The 26751-nt window shown below is 42.3% G+C and overlaps 1 protein-coding gene across 7 annotated transcripts in view; it reads right to left on the reverse strand.

Annotated features, from left to right (window-relative positions):
- Positions 1-26751, reverse strand: part of RGS6 (regulator of G protein signaling 6) — a 210572-nt gene that overhangs the window by 38036 nt on the left and 145785 nt on the right. For all 7 annotated transcript variants that reach the window (XR_014566293.1, XR_014566294.1, XM_083747320.1 and 4 more), the window contains 11 exons: positions 25307-25357; positions 24394-24500; positions 22625-22676; positions 18989-19053; positions 17391-17467; positions 14206-14287; positions 13512-13586; positions 12098-12196; positions 11550-11611; positions 7197-7307; positions 5983-6108 (listed from right to left, as the gene is read on the reverse strand). Coding sequence is in view for 5 of the 7 variants with exons in the window: in XM_083747320.1 (XP_083603446.1) it covers positions 5983-6108; positions 7197-7307; positions 11550-11611; positions 12098-12196; positions 13512-13586; positions 14206-14287; positions 17391-17467; positions 18989-19053; positions 22625-22676; positions 24394-24500; positions 25307-25357 (907 nt within the window). In the remaining 2 variants the exon portion in view is untranslated. The remainder of the gene's footprint in view (positions 1-5982; positions 6109-7196; positions 7308-11549; positions 11612-12097; positions 12197-13511; positions 13587-14205; positions 14288-17390; positions 17468-18988; positions 19054-22624; positions 22677-24393; positions 24501-25306; positions 25358-26751) is intronic.

Raw genomic sequence — 26751 nt, forward strand, 5'->3', positions numbered from 1 at the left:
TAGGTGCCCCTTAAAAGTAACTAGAAATAAACCTCTTTTTCCTACTGCCAAGAAAGTGCTTTGTTAGGAATCTGCACAAAGTGATAATGACACCCAGTGGGCATTCACAATAACTGCAACTTCCATCCAATTTGGGCAACCCTAGACAAGAGCTGTCAGGGCAAGCAATTGTATAAGGAGCAACTCTTCAGGGTTTCATAGAGCAATCCCAGAAACTGCTACCTGATCTTTCTAACTGAGGATGCCCAGGACTGGAGCTGGGAGCCTCTGCATGCAAATCACATGCTCTGTCACCCTTTTGCTTTTTTTCTTGTACAAGAGGGACTGGTTCAGTTGTCTGCTATGGTTTCTCACCACTGGAAGCTGAAATTGCATCATGTAAAAACATTACGTGTCAGGTGATACGTAAATGCAATCTGCGGAATTCAGTCTGTGACAGCTCATTCAATGTGCAAGTCACCAAATGATGATTAAATATGTGTGACCCCCAAAATAAATAAATCTCCAAAGGTGTCCATGCTGCATATACTTTGGAGGTAAACCCTTTATGAGCAGCTTGAGAAATGCATGGCGTTAAAAGGTCATGAGGTCATTGCTTTGCTGAAGCTCAGAAGGTGCGTGCCTTGCTCTGTGCTGGATGGGTGACCACCGGGGAACTACATGTATTTTCTGTGATGGAAGGAAAGTGGGATATAAATGCAAACAAGCACGCATCCATTGTGCCTCTCTCTTTCTCCACCACTGAAGAGAGTAAGATTGCCCTTCTCTTTAATCACAAACCTCAGCCATGTTGCTAAGGCTGGGAAAAGACATTTTCCATTCATTTGGCTTGAGCTTTGTGAAGTTTTCTCTTTTCGTACCTCCCCCTGCCCCCCAAAAGGCAGCTGTATTCTGCGATTTCCTGTTCTTAACAATCTCTCCACCCTGCAAGAAGTATTAAAGCCATCTGTGTGACAGGATCTGGTGGGCTGTTCCACAGTTGCCTTTCAAAACCGCCTGCAGTTTGATTGACCGTCCATTCCGGTCCTCCTCCCCCATAGCCATGGCAACCAAGGAGAAAGAGGAAGGAGGATAAGCCATCCGAGATATGGAACACTTTAATGATCAGCTGTGGTGCAGCCCGTCCTTGGGAGCCACAGTTGACACAGACCCATTTTGAGCGCTTGTAATCCTGGAAGAAAACACCTAACCCAGCCTAAATTACACGCTCTCCTCCGTATACTGAAATGCAGGACTAGTGTGCAATGTGATCAGCAAACCTGCATAAGAAAGGGGGGTCCTAAAATGGACTTCCTCTGAGGTTCTGTTTGCAGAGTAAATGGGATAAGGAGCGGACATGGTGACGGTCCAAGGCAATGTCAGGCATGGAAAGCCCCTCAGCAAATAGGACAAAGCTATTCTGCTGCTACAATGGCTACCCCACACTTTAAAGACAGCCTGAGGAGAAAGGATTCTGCCTAGCCAGAGGAAAGGGATTCCTCACTACATTCTCTTTACAGACAGCACACAGTTGTGGCAGTGGGCAGGCAGAATAGAACGCAAACCTACTACAACAGGCACCGCTGTGATTTGAGGAACACAGCAATATTGTACAGACAAAGAGGACGCAGACCTGGAATAAACAGCCATAAGAAAGAAACACATTTAGAAATGGCAAATGCCATTGTGAGTATTTGGGAAAAAAGAAGGAAAGGTGGGTTTTGAGTTTTAATATTAACCACAACCACAAATTAAGTTACTGCTAGTCAAATTCCATACTGGCTGTTACCAGCAAGGATCAGCACAGAAGAAATCGAGGCTGTGCTTTGCCTTTTGCCTCTTAGGAAGAATCTACCCACCCAGGGTATATTTACTGTTTATTTTAACATATATCCAATGAGGGACTGCACTTTGGTAGATTGCACCCTTTCTAGCCAATGGGTCTAATGTAGTCTTCACAAAGACATTCAAATCATGGGAACTACTTGTGAGAATAGTATTCAAAACCCACCAGGATGTGGCAGAAATATGTTCCACATAATGTCCCCTTCTTATATAATCACTGTCTAGTGTCTGCTAAAGATAACCATGTAATGCAATTTATACCATCCAGAAGGGAGAATATTCTCCATTTCTTCATAGTACGGTAATAGTTGTTCCTGAATGCATGCTCATAAAAAGAAACATTTATATATACCAAATCTATTTGAATGAAAAGTGATAAGGGCAGTCCAAAAGCTGTATTTTTTTCCAGTGAAGTGATAGCTATCATTAGTGATTAGCACATATATATGCTCATGTTTTGAGCTACCTTAAGCATGGGTTGAACCATGGAAAGGCAGCATACAAATAAAATATATGTATTAAGTGGGGCTTAATTCTGAGAAGATATGCCTAGGATTCTGCTGTTTGCGTTCGTTGCCATTCTCAGATCTCATTTAAGCTACCAGGCACCCAAATTACTATGTTTTTAAGGCTCATATTAATTGAGCCTAATAAAAAATTAAAACCACAGTCTTGCAAAAGAACTCATTTCCCCCTCCCAAATACTGGGAAATATAATGAATCACACTTGCTCTGATCAGGACCAGCAGTGTGTTAACGGATACTGGTGTGAAATGTATTTATTTGTGACACCTGTACTTCAATTCTCTGAGCTCAGTGCAGCTTGGATTTGCTTCTCAGATGGGTTTACAGTGCCAAAGCTTCAGACACTTGCAGGCATCATGAAAGCATGTATGATTCATCTAGAATAGATTGTCCAGCTCCTGAGACTAGGAGCATTTTCTTATGTTGGGTGTAGAAAACAAAAACATTAAGATCTCAAGGTGGGCTATAATCAGGTTGTTATTCAGACCCTGTTCACATAGTGTGGCTCAGGATACTACATCTATGTAGATACTACATCTTCCTAAAGGAGGAAAACAGAACATGCTTCACATTTACATCTCAATTCTGAGGTGTGTGGCAAGCTTTCCATGTATAATTTTCAGGTCTACAGGATTTCCAGTATAACTTGAGAACACTGGTGAGTAGCAACAGTTCTACAATCAGTCAGGCTTCGGGTTCTTCTCTAGGCCTATGGAATATAGTACTCCTTTTCGTATCCACACGATGTCAGAGATCTTCCACCTGAATTTAGCAGAAACTAGTACCTGTAGAGCATCTGCACCCTCTAGTGGCTAAGAGACTTCAGACGCTGATGTCAACAAATGGCAAAGTTATGTCAGCTCCTTGGAATTTCTGCCTCATCTTCTTTGTACTACAGTTTAAAAGGTCACACAGAGATAGTAATCATTACCTTTTGTACCATCTCTTAGGACAAGATGCCTTAGGAGTCTGATTAGTACCCGTCTTTCACTGTCAAGAAAATGTGTTTTGTTGTTGTTCTTCACTTCTTTATAGACACATATACGCTTGCAGTAGTGTCTTTTCCTGTTATCATGTTGGAAGTAATTTCATATAAGGTCACCAACCTGATACCTTCCAGATTTGGTACCTCCCACTTGCTAGGGCTGATGGGAGTTGTAGTTCAAAACATCTAGAGGGCACCAGGTGGGTAAAGGCATACTTTTAAGCATATACATAGTGTATATTGTTTAATCACTTTTGCCGATTTCTTGTCTTGGCAATGGGATCTTTTCCAGTTTTGTGCTGAACCTTCACGTTAAGCAAATGAATGAATGACAGACTGACACTGAGCTGTCACTGCAGCTTGTGTTGGTTACGATGATAACATGGTGACAGGGATTGCTCACGTTTAGCTTTTGCCCTGCATCGCAACTAACCATTTCTACTCCCAGCTGTGGTGTCTATGCACATGGTGGCGGCTGACAGGCATTTTAGTCCAAGGTTGTCAAAGGCAATGTACAGAGACAATGAGTCGAGGTCAAACACTGGCTACAGCTGAGGGTTAGTGAGGAGCGAGAGCAGAACCAGGAGCCCCAGGCTGGACTGCACACCAAGCCAAACCTTGTCTTTGTATATAGCACAGCTGCAAAAAGGGGCAAAGCTGGGAGCTCCTCTCTGGGAACCTGCTCTCAGTAAGCCTGTGTGTCCTGTGCTTTTCTTATCCCTACCTGGAGATGCCAGGAATTGAACCCAAGACCTTCTGCAAGCAAGGCAGGTGCTCCACCACTGAGCTGTGGTCCTTCCTCCTTGCCCTAAGCACACTGAGAGGAGGGAGAGGAAGGGGCAACTAATTCTGCATCCTGTGTATCAGGTAAGGATGTTATTGATGTGTTCACAGGGGTGGCTTTGTTGTGTTCACAACACTGTGCTGTTCTGAGGAAATGGCTACCCACTGGAATAAACAAGGAATTAAAAAAGGGTCTGAAATTAAGGGAATTTAGTAAACCTAACAAAGCCCCCGCCCCCGCCCAATTGCTTGTCTTCCATTATTTTTGTGTATGTGTGAATCCTCTTTTTTTTTTAATAACTACCCTTAAGGTCTTTAGGTACTTCACAAATGTCCCTTTTCTCAGCATTCATACATGCTTGCTTTCAAGGTTCAGGAATTACCTTACTCTTAGGTTAATATAAAGTGAGAAAAGAGAGTTCTAATTGTGATGATGGAGATTTCTCCAGCTGGTTCGAATACACAAAAATCTCTGACAGGAAAAATCTGGAGACAGCTGGTGAAACTCCCCCTCAGGGCTCCCTTTAGGCATTTTGTCGCCATAGGCAAAATACTGAAATAGCTTCTCCCTCCCACAGGATCCTGGAACTCCCAGAACTAGCAGCCTCTTCTTCCGCAGCCCATCTGGTCCTAGGGGCTGTTGCATTTTGATGAGGTCTTCCTTCATCAGCCACAACTGCCCCCTCCCCTGTGATTGGACTATCCCTTCACTATTCCGGTATCATCACCACCATCTGCATTTATATTCTGCAATTTCCTCTAAGGAGCTCACATCAGCACACCTCTTCCCCATCTCTCCGCACAACAACTCTGTGAGGTAGGTTAGGCTAAGTGATAGAGACTGACTGGTCCAAAGGCAAGTGGGGTTTGAACTTGTGTTTCCCTGGTCCTAGTAGTTCAAGGCTCTAACCAGTACACAACACGCTGTGTCTCATCCATCTATACTGAACATTCAGTTCTAGGCTCAGTGAAATAAGTATTGCATTCTTCAAGTGCCACAGAGATCCTTTGGCTATCCCTATATCAGTTATTCCTTTCTTCTTCCTGCCCTGGACATATGTGTGGGCATTCGCCAAGATGTCTGTTGCAGAACTACGAGCATCTAATGTAGCGGTTCTGAAAGTAGTCTTTAGCTGTAGCTGCAGGAGCGGTCACAGAACAGTGTTCTCAAGGTGCTGCCACATCCTTTATCAATAAATAAAGCAAAGCTATGCTTCAGTAGCCATATGTGATGTCCCAGAAAACATTGCTTAGTAATAAGGCCTGTTCTTTGTGAATTAGCTCACTCAGTAACACTGATTCAAAATCTGACCCCGTTTGACACAAGCATATAAATGTATTATCGGAACCTACTAACAAAGCTGTCTGTTAAACACTAGAGGGGGTCTCAGATCTCTGTCCAGAGATTGTTCCTGCCCCCTTTGAAAACGATGAGGCATGTGAGTTTGCATGTAATGCTAAGCAAATGAATGACTGACGGATTGACACTGAGCTGTCACTGCAGCTTGTGTTTGTTATGATGATAACAGGGTGACAGGGATCGCTCACGTTTAGCTTTTGCCTTGCATCATAACTAATTTTAGTCCAACATATATGGAAAATTAACCTTTTTCTAGAGGGAATTGTAGATTTCTATCAAAATCCAACCACCATGCCTTTTAACAAAGATTTTGGCAAATTCCTTAGTGGTACCTTAAGGGTACCTTTTAGATACAGACTAGCACTGCTGTCATGCTAATTTATAGCATTCCATACAGGAGTCCAATTCCCACATTCCTTGCTCTTGACATGAGTGAACTTTTCTGCTGAGCAAGTACTGCAACCTTTGGAGCACTAAATCTTTAGCGTATCTGAAGGGTCTTTACCTGAGGTTTTCAGAACTGAATTCCGATTCCAGAAACCGAAGAAACTGGTCACGCCCAACGGGATCTTTCAACACCTCATCTATAGAGAAGCCCCATCTTTTGACCCGGTGCTGAGAAGGCTCCTTGCTATTCAAAGGATAGAAAGATAAGGATCAGCCAGGGTTTCTTTTTCGAGTCTCCCAACGTATATTTTTCTGTGACAGCTTAATTCAAAATGCTCATTAGTGAGCCTGTAGTGATAATTTAAATTAAAGAGGGACACACACATCCTTTTGACTTCAAAAGAGTAGAGAAATCAGTATGTATGAAAACAGATGATTTGTTACCTTGTCAAAATCTCAGAAAAAGATAAGCTAGGTAGTACTCTGCTTGTGGATACAAAGCTGATATCAGAGAGAAACACTTGCTTAGAATTTGAAGAAATCCACTCTGTAGCCCAAGAGAGGAAAATGTCAACCTGCAATATTTGGGGTGAGTTATGATTTTCTGGGGAGGGAGGGGGTATAATTTCCTATTCAGTATCTGTTTTATGTATTGAAAGGAGAATTTGAGAATGATAAGTATGCAGCCGTATTCTTTTCCTCAGAAGGGTCTCTTACTCTAATAAATTTCTTATCTCAGAAAATAAGAAATTAATGATATATTTAATGACAAGTTTGAGGGAGCCCACAAAATCCCTCTTCTGGGGTTGTATGCAGCCTGAGACAGAAAAGTTAACTACCCTTATTTTAAATTCAAATAATGACATCCAGTGTAACAGATGGGATACAATAAGGGACAAAGGAATCTATAAAGAGGAGGAGAAGCAAATTTAGGTACCAATTCTTAAATAATGTTAGATAACTGGGCAGGGACCCTCCTTTGTAAATAAACCATCCTGTTCATAGATAGTGCTATATAAATAATAATAATTGTTACAATGACTATTAGGATTTTGGGAGTCAGTTCTGGGAAGAGAGGAGCCAGCCAGCAGCTGTTCTCTGCAAGGTCTTGCCATCTCACCTCTCCCTCTCTTATAGGCAGGTGTCAATCCTTTACATCAAGATAATGCAAACTGTGCAGCCAAAAGAGCTCTGCAATGTTTTATCTTTGAAAGTTTCACTTTCAAAAGTATGAATGTAGGCTGTAAACAGCTTTGAGACCCCCCCCCCCAAAAAAAATATAAAGCTGTATAGAAATAATAGTAAGAAGTGTGAAAAATATTAATTTCTTACCTTGTTTCTAAGTCCCAAAATACAGCGTCATCATTTATCCAGGGATTGGAAGGTTCAGCGGGAGTTAGAAAAGGGTCATAGTCAATGTACTGATCTGAATAAGTAATTAAACTGTAACAAGAGAAAATAAAAGAAAATATACAGAGATGAGAGCTGTGTGTATAACTTCATTAAATATTACATATATTGCCATTTTAAAAAAGTACATTAATCTGAAAAGTATTCATTATTTGCCCATGCACTGCACAAATGTCAGTAAAAAGGCTGGTTCCTATAGGATACATAGTCTATGCCAAAGTGTTTGTCTTCCAATAGATGTTACAAAACAAATAATGCTACCTTGTATTATCTAAGTTCACAGGAATGTAACTTTTGTTTCCATTCCTTAAAAAAAAGAAGTGGTTAGGCCATGGGTAGGCAAACTAATGCCCAGGGGCCAGATCTGGCCCAATCGCCTTCTAAATCTGGCTTGCGGATGGTCCGGGAATCAACGTGTTTTTATACGAGTAGAATGTGTCCTTTTATTTAAAATGCATCTCTGGGTTATTTGTGGGGCATAGGAATTAGTTCATCCCCCGCCCCCCAAAAATATAGTCCAGCCCCCCCAAGGTCTGAGGGACAGTGGACTGGCCCCCTGCTGAAAAAGTTTGCTGACCCCTGGGTTAGGCAGATGATTGTTTTTGATCAAAAACAAAGTAGCTAACTAGATATAGTGTACCGGACAAAAGCAAGCCCCCATTAACTTCTATTGGACAGAGCTAAGCAGAAAATTAACTGGTGCTTTGTCCAATAGATGTCAATGGGGGATGTTAAACATTAAAGTTTTGTAGACTTGTGCGCATTGGTTTCTAGTGTCCCGCTTAATATAATAATTGCATCAACAAGATATATCATTTTAGTTTTCCCCCCGCAAATGCTCCATTCACTGTGCATACTTTGAGTAGTTGTATTCCTTTCATTTCGTCTCCGTAAGGCAAGTCAACATTTTTTGCCAGATTATTGCTCAGGTGAATATTGATGGGCACATAGCTGGGATTTGCAGCCAGCAGCAGAGCAAGCCTATTGGGTGCCTGGGGCGCCGTGTATACCCTGCACCCGGGGGCGGGGCCAGCTGTCCGTGGGGCGGGGCCAACTGGGGCAGGACACTCCACGGAGCCTCTGAGGAGTCTGCCTGCCTCCTCCCACTCAACCGCCCTACAGCTGAGGGGGAGGCAATGGCCGGACTGGGGCAGCGCGGAGCCTGCAGGTGCCCAAGCTACCACATCACTCTCAGGAGAGACGCATGGCTTGGGTGTGCTGCAGGCCCCACGGTGAGTGCCACCCAGCATTTTGTCACTCCCCTCAGTGGTGACACCCCATGTAGCCTGCCCCCACCGCCCCCCTTCCCCCACCCGTTTGCAGTACCCACATGTTTACTAAAACGCATATGTTTACTGTTAAGACTGTGCACGGACTGTAGCTAAGAATAAGAATCAAGAATCAAACTGTCACTAGGGAGAATAGTCTAGGTTCCAAACACTGGACAATTGTTCACTTTAATTCTTCTTACCCAGGCTATATCACTTGCCTGTGTGTGTGTGTGTGTGTGTGTGTGTGTGTGTGTGTTAATGAGAAATGGTGGAGCTGGAGGTGTGGAGCTCTTTTCCCCTTCAGCCTGCCACAGGAAGGTTGTTGTTATTTCACAAGGCATTACAATCACACCATTTCGTAACAAAATGCAGGTCCTACCAATAAAGCCTCGGGGTCCTTAGTCCCTCCCTGTCTTATCTTATTTCATTAATAACATTTCATGACCACCATGGATCAGTAGCTAGAGGAAGGAAAAGCCTCAATTTTCACAGTAACTGAAGCATGGGGGGGGGGGGGGGGAGAGATTTCTGTTAAAAAAAATCAATTGGGGACTATAGTTTCTGAAATTCAAATGTTTTCCAATGAAACTGCGGGCACCACAAGGAGTTAAAAATAATGTTGGTTGCAGTTCAAGCTGTTTACTTCAGAGCCATTTCATGGAATTTGATGAGCCTATTATCGAGTGGCTGTGAATTGCACCGGGCAAATTGTAAAGTCAGCCTTGGTTTTGCAGAGACATGAAAAGTAAGGGATGAAAGGAAGGAAGGAGAACTGAATCCACTGAATATTTCAGGCATGTTCTGCAGCTGAACATTGCAGGCACTTTGCTTAGTGTTGGTGCAATGCTACATGGCAGATCTAGGAGCATGCAAGTCTGGGAAAGTCACCATCTACTTTCTCTGTGACTGCACAAGGAATTTCTTCTTTCTTCTCCCTGGTGAAAAACTTCCTCTGATGCTCGCCAACCCTGCTGAATGATACAGAATCTCTTTCTGCACTAAACAGGAGCGCTGTTTATCTTTCGGCTTCCTCACTTTTTTTGCTGTATATCTGCGGTTCTAAATTTTGTGATTCTATACATATTTTTTACGATACTCGTGGCCTCTGGAAGACCAACAGAAAAGCTGTTTAAAATGGCATTTTGCATCCCAATCCCTAATAGCTAATGGAATTCAGGGCACACACACTCATAAATTGTGCAACTAGGACAGTATTCTGATTTGCTGACACTGCAATGTGCTTTTCTTTGTCTCCTTCTAGCCAAAGTCTCCTTTACTGCTAGTGCAAAATTTGTTTGGAGACTTCTAGGAGGGAAAATAGTCTTGGGAATTAATGCTGCTCAGATAAAGAGAAAAGAAGCCCTCATGCGTTATGATCTGCTAATCTGCCACATTCCCGGCGGAAACAATAAGCTATTAAACTGTGGGTTTAGTCTGAAAGGCTACCTTACAACAACAATTCCATCGTAATCAACAAGTCTGGCCATGCTGAGCTCAGCATTTTATCCCAACTTTAAGGTCAAAGGATCTTGTTTGGGTTGGCTTTAAAACTACTTCATCCTAATTCACTCTTGAGAGCCTCTGACATGTAACACTAAATGATGCTTTAAAGCAATGCCTTGTGCTCACATGCTCCCCGCCCCCCCTTTCCTCCTTTGGTACAGCCGAAAAGAGGAGATTGGAAACTGCCACTTATTTTAAAGTAACCAGAGTCATCCTGGGCTCCCTTGAGAGGAAGAGCAGGACATAAATTTCATCAAGTAATAAACTGGGGGGAAATTTAGTTAGTTTAAATGTAATATTTACTTACTTACTTAATTCTCAGGAGAAGGTACACCCCATGATGCAGTTCTCCTTCCTGCAGGGTCAATGTCTCTGCTTAACAGAGTCACACAGCTGTTAGGTGGAAGGGTGTGATCCTGTACAGTGCCAACAAACAGTGGCGGACCATATGCTCCTCCAGAGGGGGGCGTGGCACACTCCCAAAGGGGAGTGCGGTGCGGAGGGTGCCCTCCCAGGCACGGTATAGCCGCTTGGGTGCTCAGAGCAGTGCGTGCACCCTGCAGCTGGGGGCGGAGCGAGCTGCCCATGGTGAACATTCAGCACACCACCCACCCGGGACTCCCAAGCCTCCTCCAAGCTGTCAAAATGAAGGAGGACGGGGAGAATGCTGCGGGTACAGGGCGTGCCAAATTTCACCCCTTCAGTGAGTGCACCTGGGGCGGTCCGCCCCCACTGCCCCCTTCCTCTGCTAGCAATTGCTACTTCAATGAGTGGCTTCCCTTAGTGGCTTTTCTACACCCCCACATAGGATAGATGGGCACTGGGGCTTACTGTTAACCCACATTAAACCAGAGTTTGCTGGTTTGGATGTAACGGGGGGCTCTGACTCAATACAAATCAGGATCTTCATGCCAAAGCAGGCATACAACAGGAGCAAGGGAAGGCAGCAGTCAAGGGAGAAATGCCCAGCTCAGGTGCTCATTCCTGGATACGAAACTAGTCTTGAATCATTTGATACGTTTCCAAGCACAATTCAAAGTGTTGGTGCTGACCTTTAAAGCCCTAAACAGCCTCAGCCCAGTATACCTGAGGGAGCATCTCCACCCCCATCATTCTGCCTGGACGCTGAGGTCCAGCGCCAAGGGCCTTCTGGCGGTTCCCTCACTGCGAGAACCCAAGTTACAGGGAACCAGGCAGAGGGCCTTCTTGGTAGTGGCGCCCTCCCTGTGGAAACCCTCCCACCAGATGTCAAAGAGAAAAACAACTACCTGACATTCAGGTAGACATCTTAAGGCAGCCCTGTTTAGGGAAGCTTTTAATGTTTAACAGACTATTGTATTTTAATATTCTGTTGGAAGCTGCCCAGAGTGGCTGGGGAAACCCAGCCAGATGAGTGGGGTATAAATAATAGGTTATTATTATTATTGGCAGGGGGAAACAGAACAGATAGCAGAGAACCATTACAACAACGATTATAACATATGTAAATTGGGAGTCTTACCTTTCTGCTACTTTAGACATTTTTAAACAGTGTCTGTCTATCTGCACATTCAGAAATGTTATCTGGCGGAAGAGAAATAAAACACCTCTTAATGCTTCAAATGACTTACACTGCAATATACTTAAAGATGCTGACTCCCAACCCAAACCTTCCTGACTATTCTGGTGAGCATTTGGAGGACCTTGTAAACCCAGACTTCCCCATTTGCTGAATTGTCAATGGCCGTACATGACAGGAATGGAGAAGTGCAATGGTCCAAGAAGGAACAAGTTGATTATAGGAATGTAAGTGTCTGTGAAATAAACTGACTTGCTTTCAAAGAAATGTGTTTAGCATCAGGGGGTCCTTGGTAGCTTACAGCAAACTACAACAGTACAAGAGATATAATTATAACTTAAAAAATTGGCAGATTATGACATACTCTAAACACATGTGTTTCCAATTTCATATTTACTCAATATTCTGTCCTATTTATAGTAACATGGAAAGAGAAAAAGGGTGGAATATCTCCAAAAGGAACATGAGAAGTCACAGAGAAGATTCCTTACTTGCTTCCGGACATCATCTTTTGTTGTTTTCCGAGCTGGTTGGGAGGGCATATGTACAGGACTTTGGGACTGACTGTCTTCTGTAACTCCGTATACTGACTGCAATGAACAGGTGAGAAACAGTATGGTAAGCAAAATAATAATAATAATAATAATAATAATAATAATAATAATAATAATAATAAGGATTATGATTTTAAACACTAGAGCTGTTAAGGTGTTTTAGGACAATTATACCTTCATCCCTTTCCTCTTCCTTTCCTTTCTCCCCTCCCCTCCCCTCCATTGGTGGTCATTTCTATTTCACAGTAAATATCTCAGAGTATGGTCCTATCTTTTCACCTCCTAATTATTGTGTTATTTCAGCCTTATTAAATCTCAGGTGCTTCTGACTACAACTCCCATCACCTCTGACCATTGGCTACATTGGCTGGGGCTAATGGAGTGGATAGTCGAAAAGAAATAGAGGCCGACATATTGGGGAAGGTTGTCTTACGCTGTAAAGTACCATATACATCAGCAGCCCTATATATAATGCTAAGCCATAAACAGCTTAGGCCCAAATATCTGAAAGACCACTTCCATCCCTACTGACTCTCTTGGGTGTTAACGTTCCACTATCCTCAGAAGTGCGAGGAATGGCAGCCTGAGAGTGACTTTTCTAAATTTAGGCATCCCCTGAATTGTGGAACTTCCTCCACACAGAGGTGCATCTAGCACAGGCATCCCCAAACACGGCCCTCTAAGGTGTTTGGGGACTACAATTCCCATCATCCCTAGCTAACAGGACAAGTGGTCAGGGATGATGGGAGTTGTAGTCCCAAAACATCTGGAGGGCTGGGTTTGGAGATGCCTGAGCTAGCATTTCATTGCATAGCTTTTGTCACATCCTGAAAACACACCTCTTGACATACACTTGTCATTTAAGGTGTTTTTGTAGCACCAACCTCTTCAGTTTCTTTAATCTATAGTATGCAGCTTTCACCTAGAAAGGCTTTATTTGTTTTTATGATTGGATATAAACTGTTTTAATTACTTTAGTTTTTAAAAATTTACATGATTATATTGCTCTGAGCCACCTCGGGATCTTACAATGAAGGTAGAAACCTGGTAAATAAATAAAAGAAGTAATCAGGTCTACATGTTATGTTGTATGATTCTTCACAACTAGTACACACAATTTATCTACCTCTAGTAAAAGGTGAAAGATTTATATGATCTGAGGTGAAACCAGAGTATTCACAATTTATTTACCTCAATGAAACTGAAAAGCAACTTATATGTATGTATCTTTGGCATGGCCATGTGCCTCCTGCTATATAACAAAAACATCCCATGAAACTCTGATATTCTTATTGTAAAGGTATGGCATAATTTAACGTTAACTTTTTTTGAGGCGGGGGAGGAATCTTGCCTTTTTGACCCTCTGTGGATTTTTCATACGCCGACACTTTCTGATGTCCATCTCTGTTGTGTTCACGCAGCCTGGCTGAAAAACACACATTTATGAGATTACTGGCTGCGTTTAATTTCCATACTGTCCTTGCTTTCTAAAAACCAGTAATTTCAAAATATGATCCACATAGCCAAAATTGCTGTCCTTTATTTAAAGTGCCGTTATTAAAAACAGGAGCTGTTCTAATGCAGGGACAGGGAACCTGCTGTCATCCATATATTACTGAACTTTCAACAGCCCTAGGAAGCATGATGTGTGAACAGGCACAATATGAGCTGCAGTTCCAACAACTTCTGGAGGGCCAAAAGTTCCTCATCTCTGCTTTTAAAGTCTCAAAAGGCCACTATGAGGTACAATCCAGGACGAATTAGCTGCAACTGAATTCAATTCTATACATTGCCAGTGGCATTGCTCTCCTTTGTGTGGTGAAATGCTTCTGCCTCCCCACTCTTCCCAGTGGGAAGATTCATGCTCTCTGATGCAAAAAGTGAGCTCTGAAGGGGCTTTAATCTACAGAATTGTGCAAATTCTTCCATACTATAGGAAATAGGATAAAATAAAGAAAACATGAAAGCTCACGCGATATCTATGTGTGAAAACAAAATAGAACATGTCATCGGAGTGTATAGCAGCAACAAATAATTTAACTTACCACTGGCCTATGGACATCCCAGAAGGCTCTTTCTTGACTATCCAAAATTTTCCTTTCTGTTTTATCCTTTTTTCTGTCAATTCTAAAACAAACCACAAGAAAATCACAAAAGTTTGATTGGGGTTTATATGAGAATCTAGATTAAGCTTTAGTGTGGTGTTTTGACTGATTGGATTTTAGGGTCTATTGAATAACCTTCGGAACATTACAAACACAATTGCTATATATAAAAGCAAAGGCAGAATACAAATGCAATGTAATATTAAGCACCCACAACAGCTCATAAAATCCCCCACAAGGACAATCCCACAATGAAATCAGACCACAATTTCACTAGTTGGAGTTAGCAAAGGGCAGAGCTGGGGAACCTCTGGCCCTCCAGATGTTGTTGGACTCCCAACACCCACCAACCCCAGTCAATGGTCAGGGATGAGAAGATGGAGTCCAACAACATCTGGAGGGCCAAATGCTCTCCACCCTGGGCCAAAACTCTTGTCTTCCCCAAGGTTTATTGAACTCAACAAGGCATGTATAGGATTGTGAGGCTAATTTGTTAGACTTGATAGTCAGATTAGAAAGGCTTTGCAGGAATGCTGTTGTCGCTAACTCTGCACCAAAAACATGGTGCTCACTGCATCCTGTTGGGTGGACTTGTATGTGCATTATTGTCAGGAGCGAGCCAGCAGTAAATCACACCGTGCAACTTGGAGTTAACTCTTGATTAGCAAAAAAAGTGTCAGGCCTAATGACCACAGCAACTCATCTCTGGTAGTTCTTGCCTCCATGAAGCAGTTGTTCCCCAGCTGGCTCCTCCCCGCATTCCTCTGCATCCAACCAGTCCATGAGAACTATACTACAAGTCCTCTCTGTGGTATCAAGAGGCAATTGCCATATTTCTTTTCACATAGCAGAGAGCATGCCTTGAAACTATGACACGAATTTATTCCTTAGCAGTAAGCAAAAATATATGGGGGCTACATTCACCCTACCTTTAGAATAACATGGGGGCAGAAAGCAGTTAAACATACATAATGCCTAGATGAATTTTGCGGGAGGCCATTTACATATCACCAAAAAGGAGCACACAAAATTGCACAAAACTGGCATGTCCTAATTTACATCTGTAGGTGCAAATTTAGAAATAATTGCTATAATTTAAACAGAAATACATTACACCATAGTGGTTAAGTCTGTGCCCAGGTGACTTGTTTGCCTGCTCAATCTGCTGCCTAAGTGGTAACAGCTGATGGTCAATTTCAAGGTCTCTGCTCTCTCTGCTGATGGATCCTTACCTTTCAACCAGACCTGGACAAGATAGATATTCAAAGAAAGGACCTCAAATAGAGGACTGTCCTCTGTAAAGCGGGACACATGGCCACCCACTGGCAGGGCTCCATTACACCTGTGTTTGTCATTCAAATGCAGCCCAGTTATGAACTAAGCTTTTTGCCCCCCCCCCAATGTTGACAACTGCCAGAAGGGAAATACAGAGGAAGTAATGACATGGTAGGCACAACTGTTAAACCTAAGTACTTAATATTAGGCACATAAATCTAACAGTCTTAGCAGCAAGAGTTTAATGATGAGCATCCACACTTATCGCTGCGGTTGACACTGACTAATGTGGCTCATTTAATGTTGCCTGCGGCTTTGGGAATACCCCACGGATGGGGGTAGAAGGCTCTGTCATAGCAGAGAGGCCTTCGAATGAAGGTGGCCAGGAACAGGCAAAACAAACACCCTCTATTCCAGTTTCTGCTCAAGTATGCTCAAGTATGTAGGGATGGCAAAAAAAAAAAGTGAAGAGAATCAGAGAAGGCAAGAGTCAAATGAAGTTTTAAAACCTTTCCCGTGTTAATAAGACAAATTGCAGCAAGTGACAAAAGTAGCTTATTTAATTATGATTAGCCTCGAAGTTCTTCACACCACACTGGGACTATAAGGTTTAATCGGGAGATTAAGCAACTGACAGGGAAGATTCACACTTAGCTGGGAGACTCACGGAGCAACAGGACTTACTTCTGAGAAGACATGGACAAGGTTGTGCTGTAAGAGTTCAGTGGATTAACTGGCGGAGCCCAATTTTAACTGGCAAGAATGGAGGTTAGGGGCAAACATTTATTTGGGGCTTGTGAGTGGTTGCGTGTGTGTGCTATTTTTGTTTTGGTGTGTTAATATAATAGGGAATGGGGGGGAAAGATGGTGCTATAATACAGACTGTGTGTTTTAATCTGTAATCTGTTTTTAGTTTGCTGCAAAATTTGTGTTTTTTCTAATGTTTTAAGCAGTTGCTCTTAACTGTTTTTACCAATAATGTCATCTTTTTTTATTCTCTTTTCAGGTTTTTCACAACCAAGCATAAATTTAATGAAATAAATAAATCCCCTCCAGCAAGGTGTGATCATTTTTGTCTACCAAATTGTAAGTTGACATGTTTATTGCAGAAGGCATCTTTATTTATTTTTTATTTTTTTTGGAGGGGGCAGGGAGCTTCATCTTCAGACAAATTAATGTATTGTGGTTTTGAGAATATGCAAAATCACTGAAATGATTCATTGGTTCAACAGCAGGTGATGGCTCAATAGTCAACCATTCACAATGGCAAATTAGGCCTAACGCCATCATTCCCACCTGCCCTTTCCATGTACAAGCCATGCACAGGGTGATAGCCAATGAGGGTCCCACCAGAGACAATTGGTGCGCACATGTGTGTGTATGCGCACACATGGTGGACTGAAGAGGAAGGAGAAGTCCCACTGAACAAGTGGAAATCTGCTTGACTTGTGCGGCACTGGGTATCACCCACAGAAAATATGGGTGATGTTTATGTTTGTTTTATTAAATTGATATACTGCCCTTCATCCAAAGACAGCATTTTTGGGGGAGGGGGAAAGGTGAAGAGTCAACCATATGAAGACCACATCATTGTGCCAAGAATCATCATGCCAGAGCTGCACATGTCTGGTGGCTGATGCCATCAATGGAGAGGTTCTCCTTGTGAATGGAGCCAGATATGCAGTGAAGGAAATGTTAACTGTTCAGATCCTGAACAGAATGTAGCATCTTTCAGTTCCCTCCACTTTACAGAGGGGAAGGGAAATGTACCCTTGAAACCTAAGCTTTAAGAAGGAATGGTTAGCCTTAACACATTCTCTCCCCAGAAGATTCGTTCACTTGGTACCTACTTCACTTGAGCTTCAGCTTGCATAAAGATGAATTCCCACTTCCTTGCAAAAGCTCTCTGGAGTCTTGCCAAGTTCTCCTAAACGAGAGAGGAAGATGAGGTGAGCCACCAATTATACCAACCCGTGCTCAAAATGAACCTCTCATTATAACGTCAGTCACATGTATCTGCAAAGCCGGACAGTCACAAAGCAATGGCGGCGGCAGTTGAAACGACAAGAATGGAAATTGCATTGAGCATAAAAGGAGTAAAGAACAGAACACAATACCTTGAGTTGTAGCAGGGCATGAAACCACCTTTCTTGTATTACTGGTGTGCACACCCCTTTGTTTCATGTACCTCAGTATATTGGGAATTATTTAGCTGCTGTCTGTTCGCTTCACATAAGATGAGTCCCATGGTCTTGATGTCAGTGTGGCGTTTATAGAGAGGATTTGAGCCAGCATTTTTAGAGTCCCATTGACTTAAATGGGAGCGTTTCAAGTATCTACTTAACATTTCAATCAAGTCAGTAGGACTTGAAAGCACTCAATTTTAGCTCAATTCTTTCCATATAACGTATCCATTATGTGTATTTTTCTCTCTCTACCCCCCCCCCCATGTATTAGTGAAGCAACCTACACTATGGAAATGCCCTTGTCAACACATTGGACTAAATATTAAAGCCCAGCCATTTTAAGCGACAAATCCACCGTGAGCCAGAATATGCAGACAACATGCCTTGCCTAAAAAAATTAAATAGATACGAACTCACATATAGACAAAAGAATGGGAAAAGAAGGTATAAGCAAAGGAAAAACAGATTAAAAAAAAGAATTACAAAAACCTCCAAAACATCTGCAGTAATATATCCAATGGTTTGTTTGTAACCACAAAAACAAAATCACCCCTAAAAAAATGGAGTTCCTAGTTTTAACAAGAGCTTCTGTTAAAGCCATACACCACCATTCTTATCTTTAATTAACCGGGAAAGTGTTGATGTGGTTGCTCATCACGTGAGCTATGGGCTTGAAGAAAATGAAAGATGATCTAATCGTTTGGCCTTTTCTGATAATTATTGCTCTCAATAGGCCCCAGAATACTGCATTTTGGTGCCATGCCTTCTCTGCATGTATACCAGAGCATGACTGGTGGCTCTGAGTAAACCCTTTGTGATTCATAAAGAAGCTTTATAACCCGCACAATTGACTAGCTGATAGTAAGCAAAGATTTGTAACTGAATTTATAAATAATGAAGTTGGAAATGTGTGGGAGTAAAACCCTGTAAAGAGTGATAATATAGCATATAAAAATGTTTAATATGCCATGGTTGGTGGTTAGAGTCAATTGGCAGTTCTGCCTGGGTTGCAGGGATGGAATGTGTATCTGTTTAGCAAGCCAGAGGAAGCACTGGGTTGTGCAGGAATAAACATCCACTGTGGTTTAACAAGCATCCAAAAAGTGAAAGAGCATGAATTTCCTGACATTTATTTAAGAGTTTCCAGCTAGAAGCAACGATTAGAAAGCACAGATTCCACCTTCAAGTTTGTTGTACAAAGAAAAGAGGTTTGCTTTAGAGGACAACATTACACTTTGTAACTGTAAAATCAGTATACCTACGGCTTCATAATCCGCCAGCTCCAGCCTTGCTTTGTTCTGCATGGTCCTCTTGCAAAGATAGATGGCTATGGAGAGAAAGAAAACAAAATGTCACCATTAAGGCAAGGACAGTTGCTACAGGGGGGAAAAACCCAGCCACAGGTGTAGACCAACTACCATAACTGCAAAATCACATTTTTTCAGATGCCTGAATCACACACAAAAATCATTTCTGGGTACCCAGAAATTCTGAGCATGTCTGTAGAATTGTTGTGTGTATCATACAAATGCTGCCCTGAGCTACTTCATGATGATTGGTAGGATACAAATGGAATAAATGATAATAAAATAAATCTTAGCAAAACATCAACATGAATAACATGGGAGAAGAATTTTGACTGTGAGTGCTAGTCTTTCAAGATGGTTCCCTGTGCATGCTCTACGTGCTAGGGTGTATTTCCCTTAAAAAATGTGCCTACGGTTAAAATTGCCGCCCCAAGCGTCATCTGGTCCAACAGCCTGCAATGCAAATGCAGCAATGTATTGGGTTACCGACTGGATGGATTTTGCCAGTTATAAGGGAACAGAAATTGCCATCTCTTAAGCATGAAGCACCTGCTTAAATATCTCCCACTGAAATAAAATGGACTCAGAACTGCTTAGACAGCTGCACAATGGACTCAATGCCTAAAGGAGGAGAAGAATTGTTTGTTATACATCTTTTTTTCTTACTGACTTGTTGGAGTTATTAACAGTTAAATAAGAGATTGAATGTGATTACCATTATATGACTTCCACAGTGATGGCAACTCTGCTTCCAACTATAACTACAAATCCTACAATATATTTATTAAAAATTGTGCAGTGATAAGGAAGAAAGGGTTTTTGTTTGTTTGTTTTGTGTGGTCATAAATTGCTTCTGGTCAACCTGTAAAAAAAAAAGCACTGCCAAAAGCCCTTGTTTTATGAGCACAGGTATATTCATTTCCTTTGCCAGTGCCCCGGTTGAATGAAAAAATTGATTTTATCATTTCTGCGTGAGAGGAGTATGGCTGTAGAAGAGACAGCAATAACGCATAGAGACAGCTAAAGATAACAATGCTGACATATTCCTTTTATGCATTAGTACTCAAGCTGTTCAGACATTTAATAGAGAATTCTGTGGTTTATTAGCTCATAAACCACTGTTATTTCTTTCCCAACGCCAGACACCAGCCGCTAATATAAACTGATCACTCTTCTTTCCCCCCGCTATACATCAATGCAGTGCCATTTTCATTTACTGCTGCTAAGGGATTTCTAATTTTGGTTAGAGAACAGTTTATTGATCAGCCAGACTATATATTAGTGTCCAGGCTATATCATCATTTATCGTACAGGACACCAAATTCATCCACAGATCACAGCCTGACCTTCGTACAAAAACCATACTAATGATGCGAGATGGCAATAACCTTAAGGCATTTTACAACGCAATCATTTTATACACAGGGAGTGCATTCATATCTGCAGCTGTAGATCGACACTGTTGCATCTGAATAAAGTCCTATCTTAATTTCCATATTAACTTAATCTCTGTTCTGTACGCAATTTTGTATATGGCTCGGCACTATTGAAATTACTCTTAATGTCTGCCCTTTTCACACAACAATTAATATCACCACAGCCGGCCCAAGGGGAGCAACAAGTGGTGCCCCATCCTAAATCAAGGTGCTTAGTATTGAAGGCTGTCAAATTATTTGGCATTAGAGGCACAAACTCCACAAGCACCCCTCCCGAATAGGAAAAACAATAATAAATTAAACAACTAACAATTTGCTGCCCAATCATGGCACCCAAAACCAGCTTAATAGTAGGGTTGGCTCTGAAAGACACTGTACAGTGGTACCTCAGGATGCGAACGGGATCCGTTTCGGAGCCCCATTCGCATCCTGAAGCAAACGCAACCCACGACTGCAGGTCGCGATTCGCCACATCCGTGCATGCGCATGACGTCATTTTGACCGTCCGCGCATGCGCAAGCGGCGAAACCCGAATGTAACGCGTTCCATTACTTCCGGGTTGCCGCAGAGCGCGACCCAAAAGCGTTCAACCTGAAGAAGCTTCAACCTGAGGTACGACTGTAATGTTTCCAGTGTAAAATGAATGTATGGGAATTGGGGGCAGAACTGTGCTGTGACTTCGGCTCAGCTCTGTTTGCCTTGAGGCAGGTGGGCGCCAACAGAGCAGAAGCAAAAAAAGGGGAGGGAGGTGGTCTTGACAGCCACTGAAACACTGTGGCTGGTGCCCACAGTTTTAATTTCTCCCCAAATTACTCTGGGGCCCCAACTCAGGGTAGCTCTGGAGCAAGGTTACACTGGGGCCCCTAGTGGCAGAACTGGATAAGGCATGGGTACACAGGAAAAACGTAACAGTTTTTAAATCTTCTCCCCAAACACTGTGAGATTGGAGAGAGCCCTGGAGAAATGATTCACAGTAATTAAAAACTAGAGTCAAAACAAAAAAAATTCCTTCCAGTAGCACCTTAAAGACCAACTAAGTTAGTTCTTGGTATGAGCTTTCGTGTGCATGCACACTTCTTCAGATACACTGAAACAGAAGTTACCAGACCCTTCTATATAGTGAGAAGGTGGGGAGGGGTATTACTCAGAAGGGTGGTGGGAATGGGTGATTGGCAGATAGCTGTGATGAGCCTGTTGATGACTCTTAACGACTGCAATAGGTCTTACATGACAAAGCCATTTTTCACCTTCTCACCCCTTGCTTTTTCCTGTAAGACCTATTGCAGTCGTTAAGAGTTGTCAACAGGCTCATCACAGCTATCTGCCAATCACCCATTCCCACCACCCTTCTGAGTAATACCCCTCCCCACCTTCTCACTATATAGAAGGGTCTGGTAACTTCTGTTTCAGTGTATCTGAAGAAGTGTGCATGCACACGAAAGCTCATACCAAGAACTAACTTAGTTGGTCTTTAAGGTGCTACTGGAAGGAATTTTTTTTGTTTTGACTATGGCAGACCAACACGGCTACCTATCTGTAACAGTAAAAACTAGAGCTATCTGTTGACATATAACTGCCGTTATATTAGTTAATGGGAGGCTAGGATTAAGACATTTAACACAATATGCACATCTGTTGCATTAAATTTAAATTTCCATAGATTTCAAATTGTATTACATACAGTAAGTGCAATATGAGAAATAAAAGAAGCCAGAAGAATACAATCCAAAATAATTCAGCACCTAGCAGAGCATATTACAATTGCTACAACAGGAAGGGAAATCATTAAGTGGGCCACCAAGACCCTCAGCAATTTTCAAGTGTTCAGCTAGGAAGAGGGAAACACTGCTCTTGAAAAAAAAATCTACTGTTAATTTAATAATTCATCCCATAATGTCTCTTGTGCTTGCTCATTGTATATATCATGAATTTGCTCCAGGAGATGCTGCATGTCAGTTGAATGAGGGTTAATATTATTATTATCATCCAAACTGAAAGACAGTCCAGCTCTAGTCATGCGAATAGAACTGTTTCTTACATGGGAAAGGAAAGCAATGTGGGTCATATAACGAATCATCTCTTTTTAGAACAACTTGGTCACTGGAAATATATTTACAAATAACATTTTAAAAATTACATCACCGCAAATTCTCACCATAGTCTGTGTTTTCTGGTTCCCAACAATTTGAAGGCCAAAAATATGGAGCCTGAAAAACAGTGAATTTTTATCACTATGATGCATTCATCCAAATATAATTATTGCTGTTATCATAATTAATATGTTTATTTTATGAATCACTTCTCATGAGGCATCCCAAAGTAATTTACAATATAACAAAAACATATTTACAACAGTTGCGCATATTAAAAACAGTTAAAACAATTAAATGTATAGATACAATTTTAAAAACAATTCGCGCACGTGTGTGTGTGTAAAATCTGATGGGAGGGTGTTGCACAGGGCAGGCGCCACTACCGAGAAGGCCCTCTGTTTGGTTCCCTGTAACCTCACTTCTCGCAATAAGGAAACTGCCAGAAGGCCCTCGGCGCTAGATCTCAGTGTCTGGGCTGAAGAATGGGGATGGAGACGCTCCTTCAGGTATACAGGACATTCTTATGTTAATGAGAAATATTCATAAAACAAGATTTGATCAGTTGTAAAATACTGTGAGAATTATATTTTCTTTCATTGCCTCCTCATATGAAGAAAACTGATATAAAGCCGTGTGATGTAACCAAGATGTGTAGCCATTCCAGCAGGAAGAAGATGGCGAATTTCCCCCCAGAAATGCTTGTATTGATGTGGTTTGGGAAGTCAAAACAAGCTGGCAGACTCAAGTCTCATCTTAGAACTTTAGACTTGGGAGGAAGTTGGGAGGAATCCTGAGGGTAATCTAGTCCAACCCCCTGCAATGGAGGAATCACAACTAACACAGATGGAGGAATCACAACTAACACAGATGGTCATATAACCTTTGCTTAAAAACCTCCAAGGAAGAAGAAAGTCCACCACCTCTCATGGGATTCTGTTCCACTGCTGAACAGCTCTTACCATCAGAAAATTATTCCAGATGTTTAGCTGGAATCTCCTTTCTTGTAACTGGTTCAGGTCCTAGGCTCTGGAGCAGGAGAAAACAAGCTTGCTCCATCTTCCATGTGACACCTCTTTAGATATTTGAAGATGGCTATCATATCTCCTCTCAGTCTCTTCTTATCCAGGCTAAACATACCTAACTCCCACAACTGTTCCTCAGAAGGCTTGGTTTCCAGACCCTTTATCATCTTGGCCACCCTCCTCTGCACACATTCTAGTTCATTAATACAGTGGTACCTAAGTTCCCAAATGCCTCCATTGTCGTACATTTCGGTTCACGAACGTCAAAAATCCAGAAGTACCACTGTATCCTTATTAAACTGTGGTTTCCAGAACTGGACACAGTACTCCAGATGGGATCTGACCAAGGCAGACTGGAACAGTACTATAACTTCCCTTGCGGCATCGCATTGTGGGTATGTCAACTGCCAATGGGTGGAAAGTGTAGGAAAATAAGTTGGGCATGAGACTGATCATAATATGCCATGCCACGGGGCATAAGTATGTGGTAGAACACATGGTTAGCAACCAAAATGGTGTGAGACTCAACACCTAGCCCTACTAGTTTAAAAGGAATCTCTGTCACAGTTAAAACAAACCAACCAACCCCCCAAACTTAACTTTATATATAAGCATCTGTTAATGCTTAGTTATAATAAAAGTTAAGCATTTCCATGCCGCTGTCAAACAACTAAAGCAGCTCCTCCAAAAGTTAGAAGGCAGCAGGTGTGTGTAGGAATGCCTTTACTCTAGGTTCATTCCTCTTGTCAAGGAGAAAGCAGGAAGTTCTTATCAAGGAGGGTGTTGAGTTGTTGTGTAATCCAAATTACCTGAAAGCGATAGAAAGTCCCATCATCCTTCAAAGTAAGTACATGGTCTGAGATTGGGAAAATGTATCCCTGTGCTGCAATGAGACTTCCCATATGTATTGCTTCAGCTGGAAATTAAGGCAGAAAAAATATATGTCAAATATCTGTACAAAGCAACATCTCCCAAGGCCTAGGGTGGCAGGACCTTGTTGGTACAGCAGTCCCCGAGCCATGACCACCTCCTTCCTTACAGACACGCCTGGGTGCTAAAATTGGCAGAGGGGGCCCCTCTTGGTAGTTCCTCCACCCTCAGAGCCTGGTGGCGGCCCAAAAGAGGACATTCTCCGTGATAGGCCCTAAGCTGTGGGAGTCCCTCCCCACAGAGGTGCATCTGGAGCCTCGCCTTCATTCAGAGACATACAAATCCCACTGAATTCATTGGAGCTTCTTCCCAGTTAAGTGGGTACAGGATTGCAGCCTCAGGTTTTGCTATAATGCCTCTGCAATCACTGAAATAGCCTCAATATATGACAAGTCTGCTGACCCAGACAACTTTAAAAACTATGTTAATATATCATAATAAAAAAATTCTCAAGTTCTGAAGAGTTTACCACAATTCTGAATGTGTGGTAGGCACCTCCCTATCCTTCTCTAAGGTTTTCGTCAATCCAAATGTGGTAGAAAGAATTCTGGAGAACTCAGAAGAGAAAATGAAAGGGATGGCACGAAACTACTTTCAACCCGTCTTTCATCTTGTGGTCACTTTCCCCACCTGGGTCTCAGAAACAATGTTCCCAGAATCTTAACCCTTTAGTTTGGGATGCCACAGAATCACAAGATTCCGAGTTTAATTTTATAGCATACAATATTGCAAGCCATAGATAATACCAAGCCCCAAGCTTATATATTTTTTGGCATTGGAAGAACAAATTACCTGGGTCTTCAATGTTGAGATTCTTCATGAGCCACTGCACTATGTCAGTCCCTAGAGAACGGAAAGGAGAGGAAAGGAAAGGAAGAAAGCCAAAAGGAATGAGACAAAGAATACATAAGCAATAAGAATGATTTTCAGCCGTGTGGTGGAGAGGAAATGCTGTGGGGAGGGGTTCGGCTTTTTTACAGCAGGAGCAACGTTGTCATCAGGAGGAGAACCAGGATAATTGTTGAGTGCCCCCCCCCCCCGCTCTAGTAGGTGAGGACGAGACTTTCAAGTTTTCTTGCGGCAGATTAGCAAAGATGAAGTCAGCAAATGAGGAATATAGTCAGTGGAGGCAGGGTGCATCTTTCTTTTTTTCTTTGATATGGTTCCCATTGTCACGCTGTCCATTTAAATGGTTACACTTCTTGGCAATGTTGTTTCCGTTTCTAATTAAAACAGGGAAGGCCAGGGAACCTTCTTAAGCCCAATGGCTCCACTCCCTTCTAGGCAATCTTCTGAAAGCCACATACCAGCCTTCAGGGCCAGAAGCAAAGATGAGTAAAGCAACAAATGTGCATTTTACCTTTTATATAGGAGGCTAGTTTCTACACGCACTCATGCACCCCCCTTCATTCATAAGAACCGGGTTCAGAGCAGTGGTCCATCTAGCACAACAGCCTGTTTTCACAGAGGCCAGCCAGATGTCCACAGGAACCCCACAAGCATCAACTGTTGTTCATAGCCAGGCTGCCTCTGGCAGCGGAGGCAGAACTCTCTCTGTTCTGCCGTCTTCTTACCTGTTGGATGTGCGATGTGGCAGCATTGGTGGGGAACCCATGTTGCAGGATAACAGCTTCCATCATCCTTGGCCATTGGCCATGCTAGCTAGGACTGATGGGAGTTGTATCTGTAGGGTACAGTGTTTGCTGTCCCTGGTTTACATCCAGTTACACACAGCAATACCTTCAGTGTCTCAGGCAACTTATTGCTTAGGACAGCAACCAGATTTTCTGGTCAATCAAATTTTTATGCCTCCCAATCAATCAATGAATCAGTCAATCAATCAATCAATCAATCAATCAATCAATCAATCAAGTCAGCCAGCCATCCTTCCACACTCCAAAACAATTTGGAGTTTCTGAAGATTTGCAAAGCTTGGACAAAGATAACTCCAGAAACACCGCACAATTACCTCTTTATGTGTACCATTTTTGAAAGCCCAAAGGACTCCTGAGAGGCACCGAGAAACGAAAGTAGTTTTTTTTTTAATGGTGGGTCCCTAGCTTTCCCCAAGGCTGACAGATTATCTTGCTGTTGACTTTGCCAGACCATTAATTATCACCTGCCAAAAATGATTACTCACCCTCAGGATAATGACAAGCGTTTCCTCCCCCTGTTAATTAGTGTCACTGCTAATACTCATGTGTCTGTTCAGCATTCATCAAGAAAACAGACATATC

This window comes from Podarcis gaigeae (assembly GCF_964106915.1).
Source record: "Podarcis gaigeae genome assembly, chromosome: 1".
Classification (NCBI taxonomy): Eukaryota; Metazoa; Chordata; class Lepidosauria; order Squamata; family Lacertidae; genus Podarcis; species Podarcis gaigeae.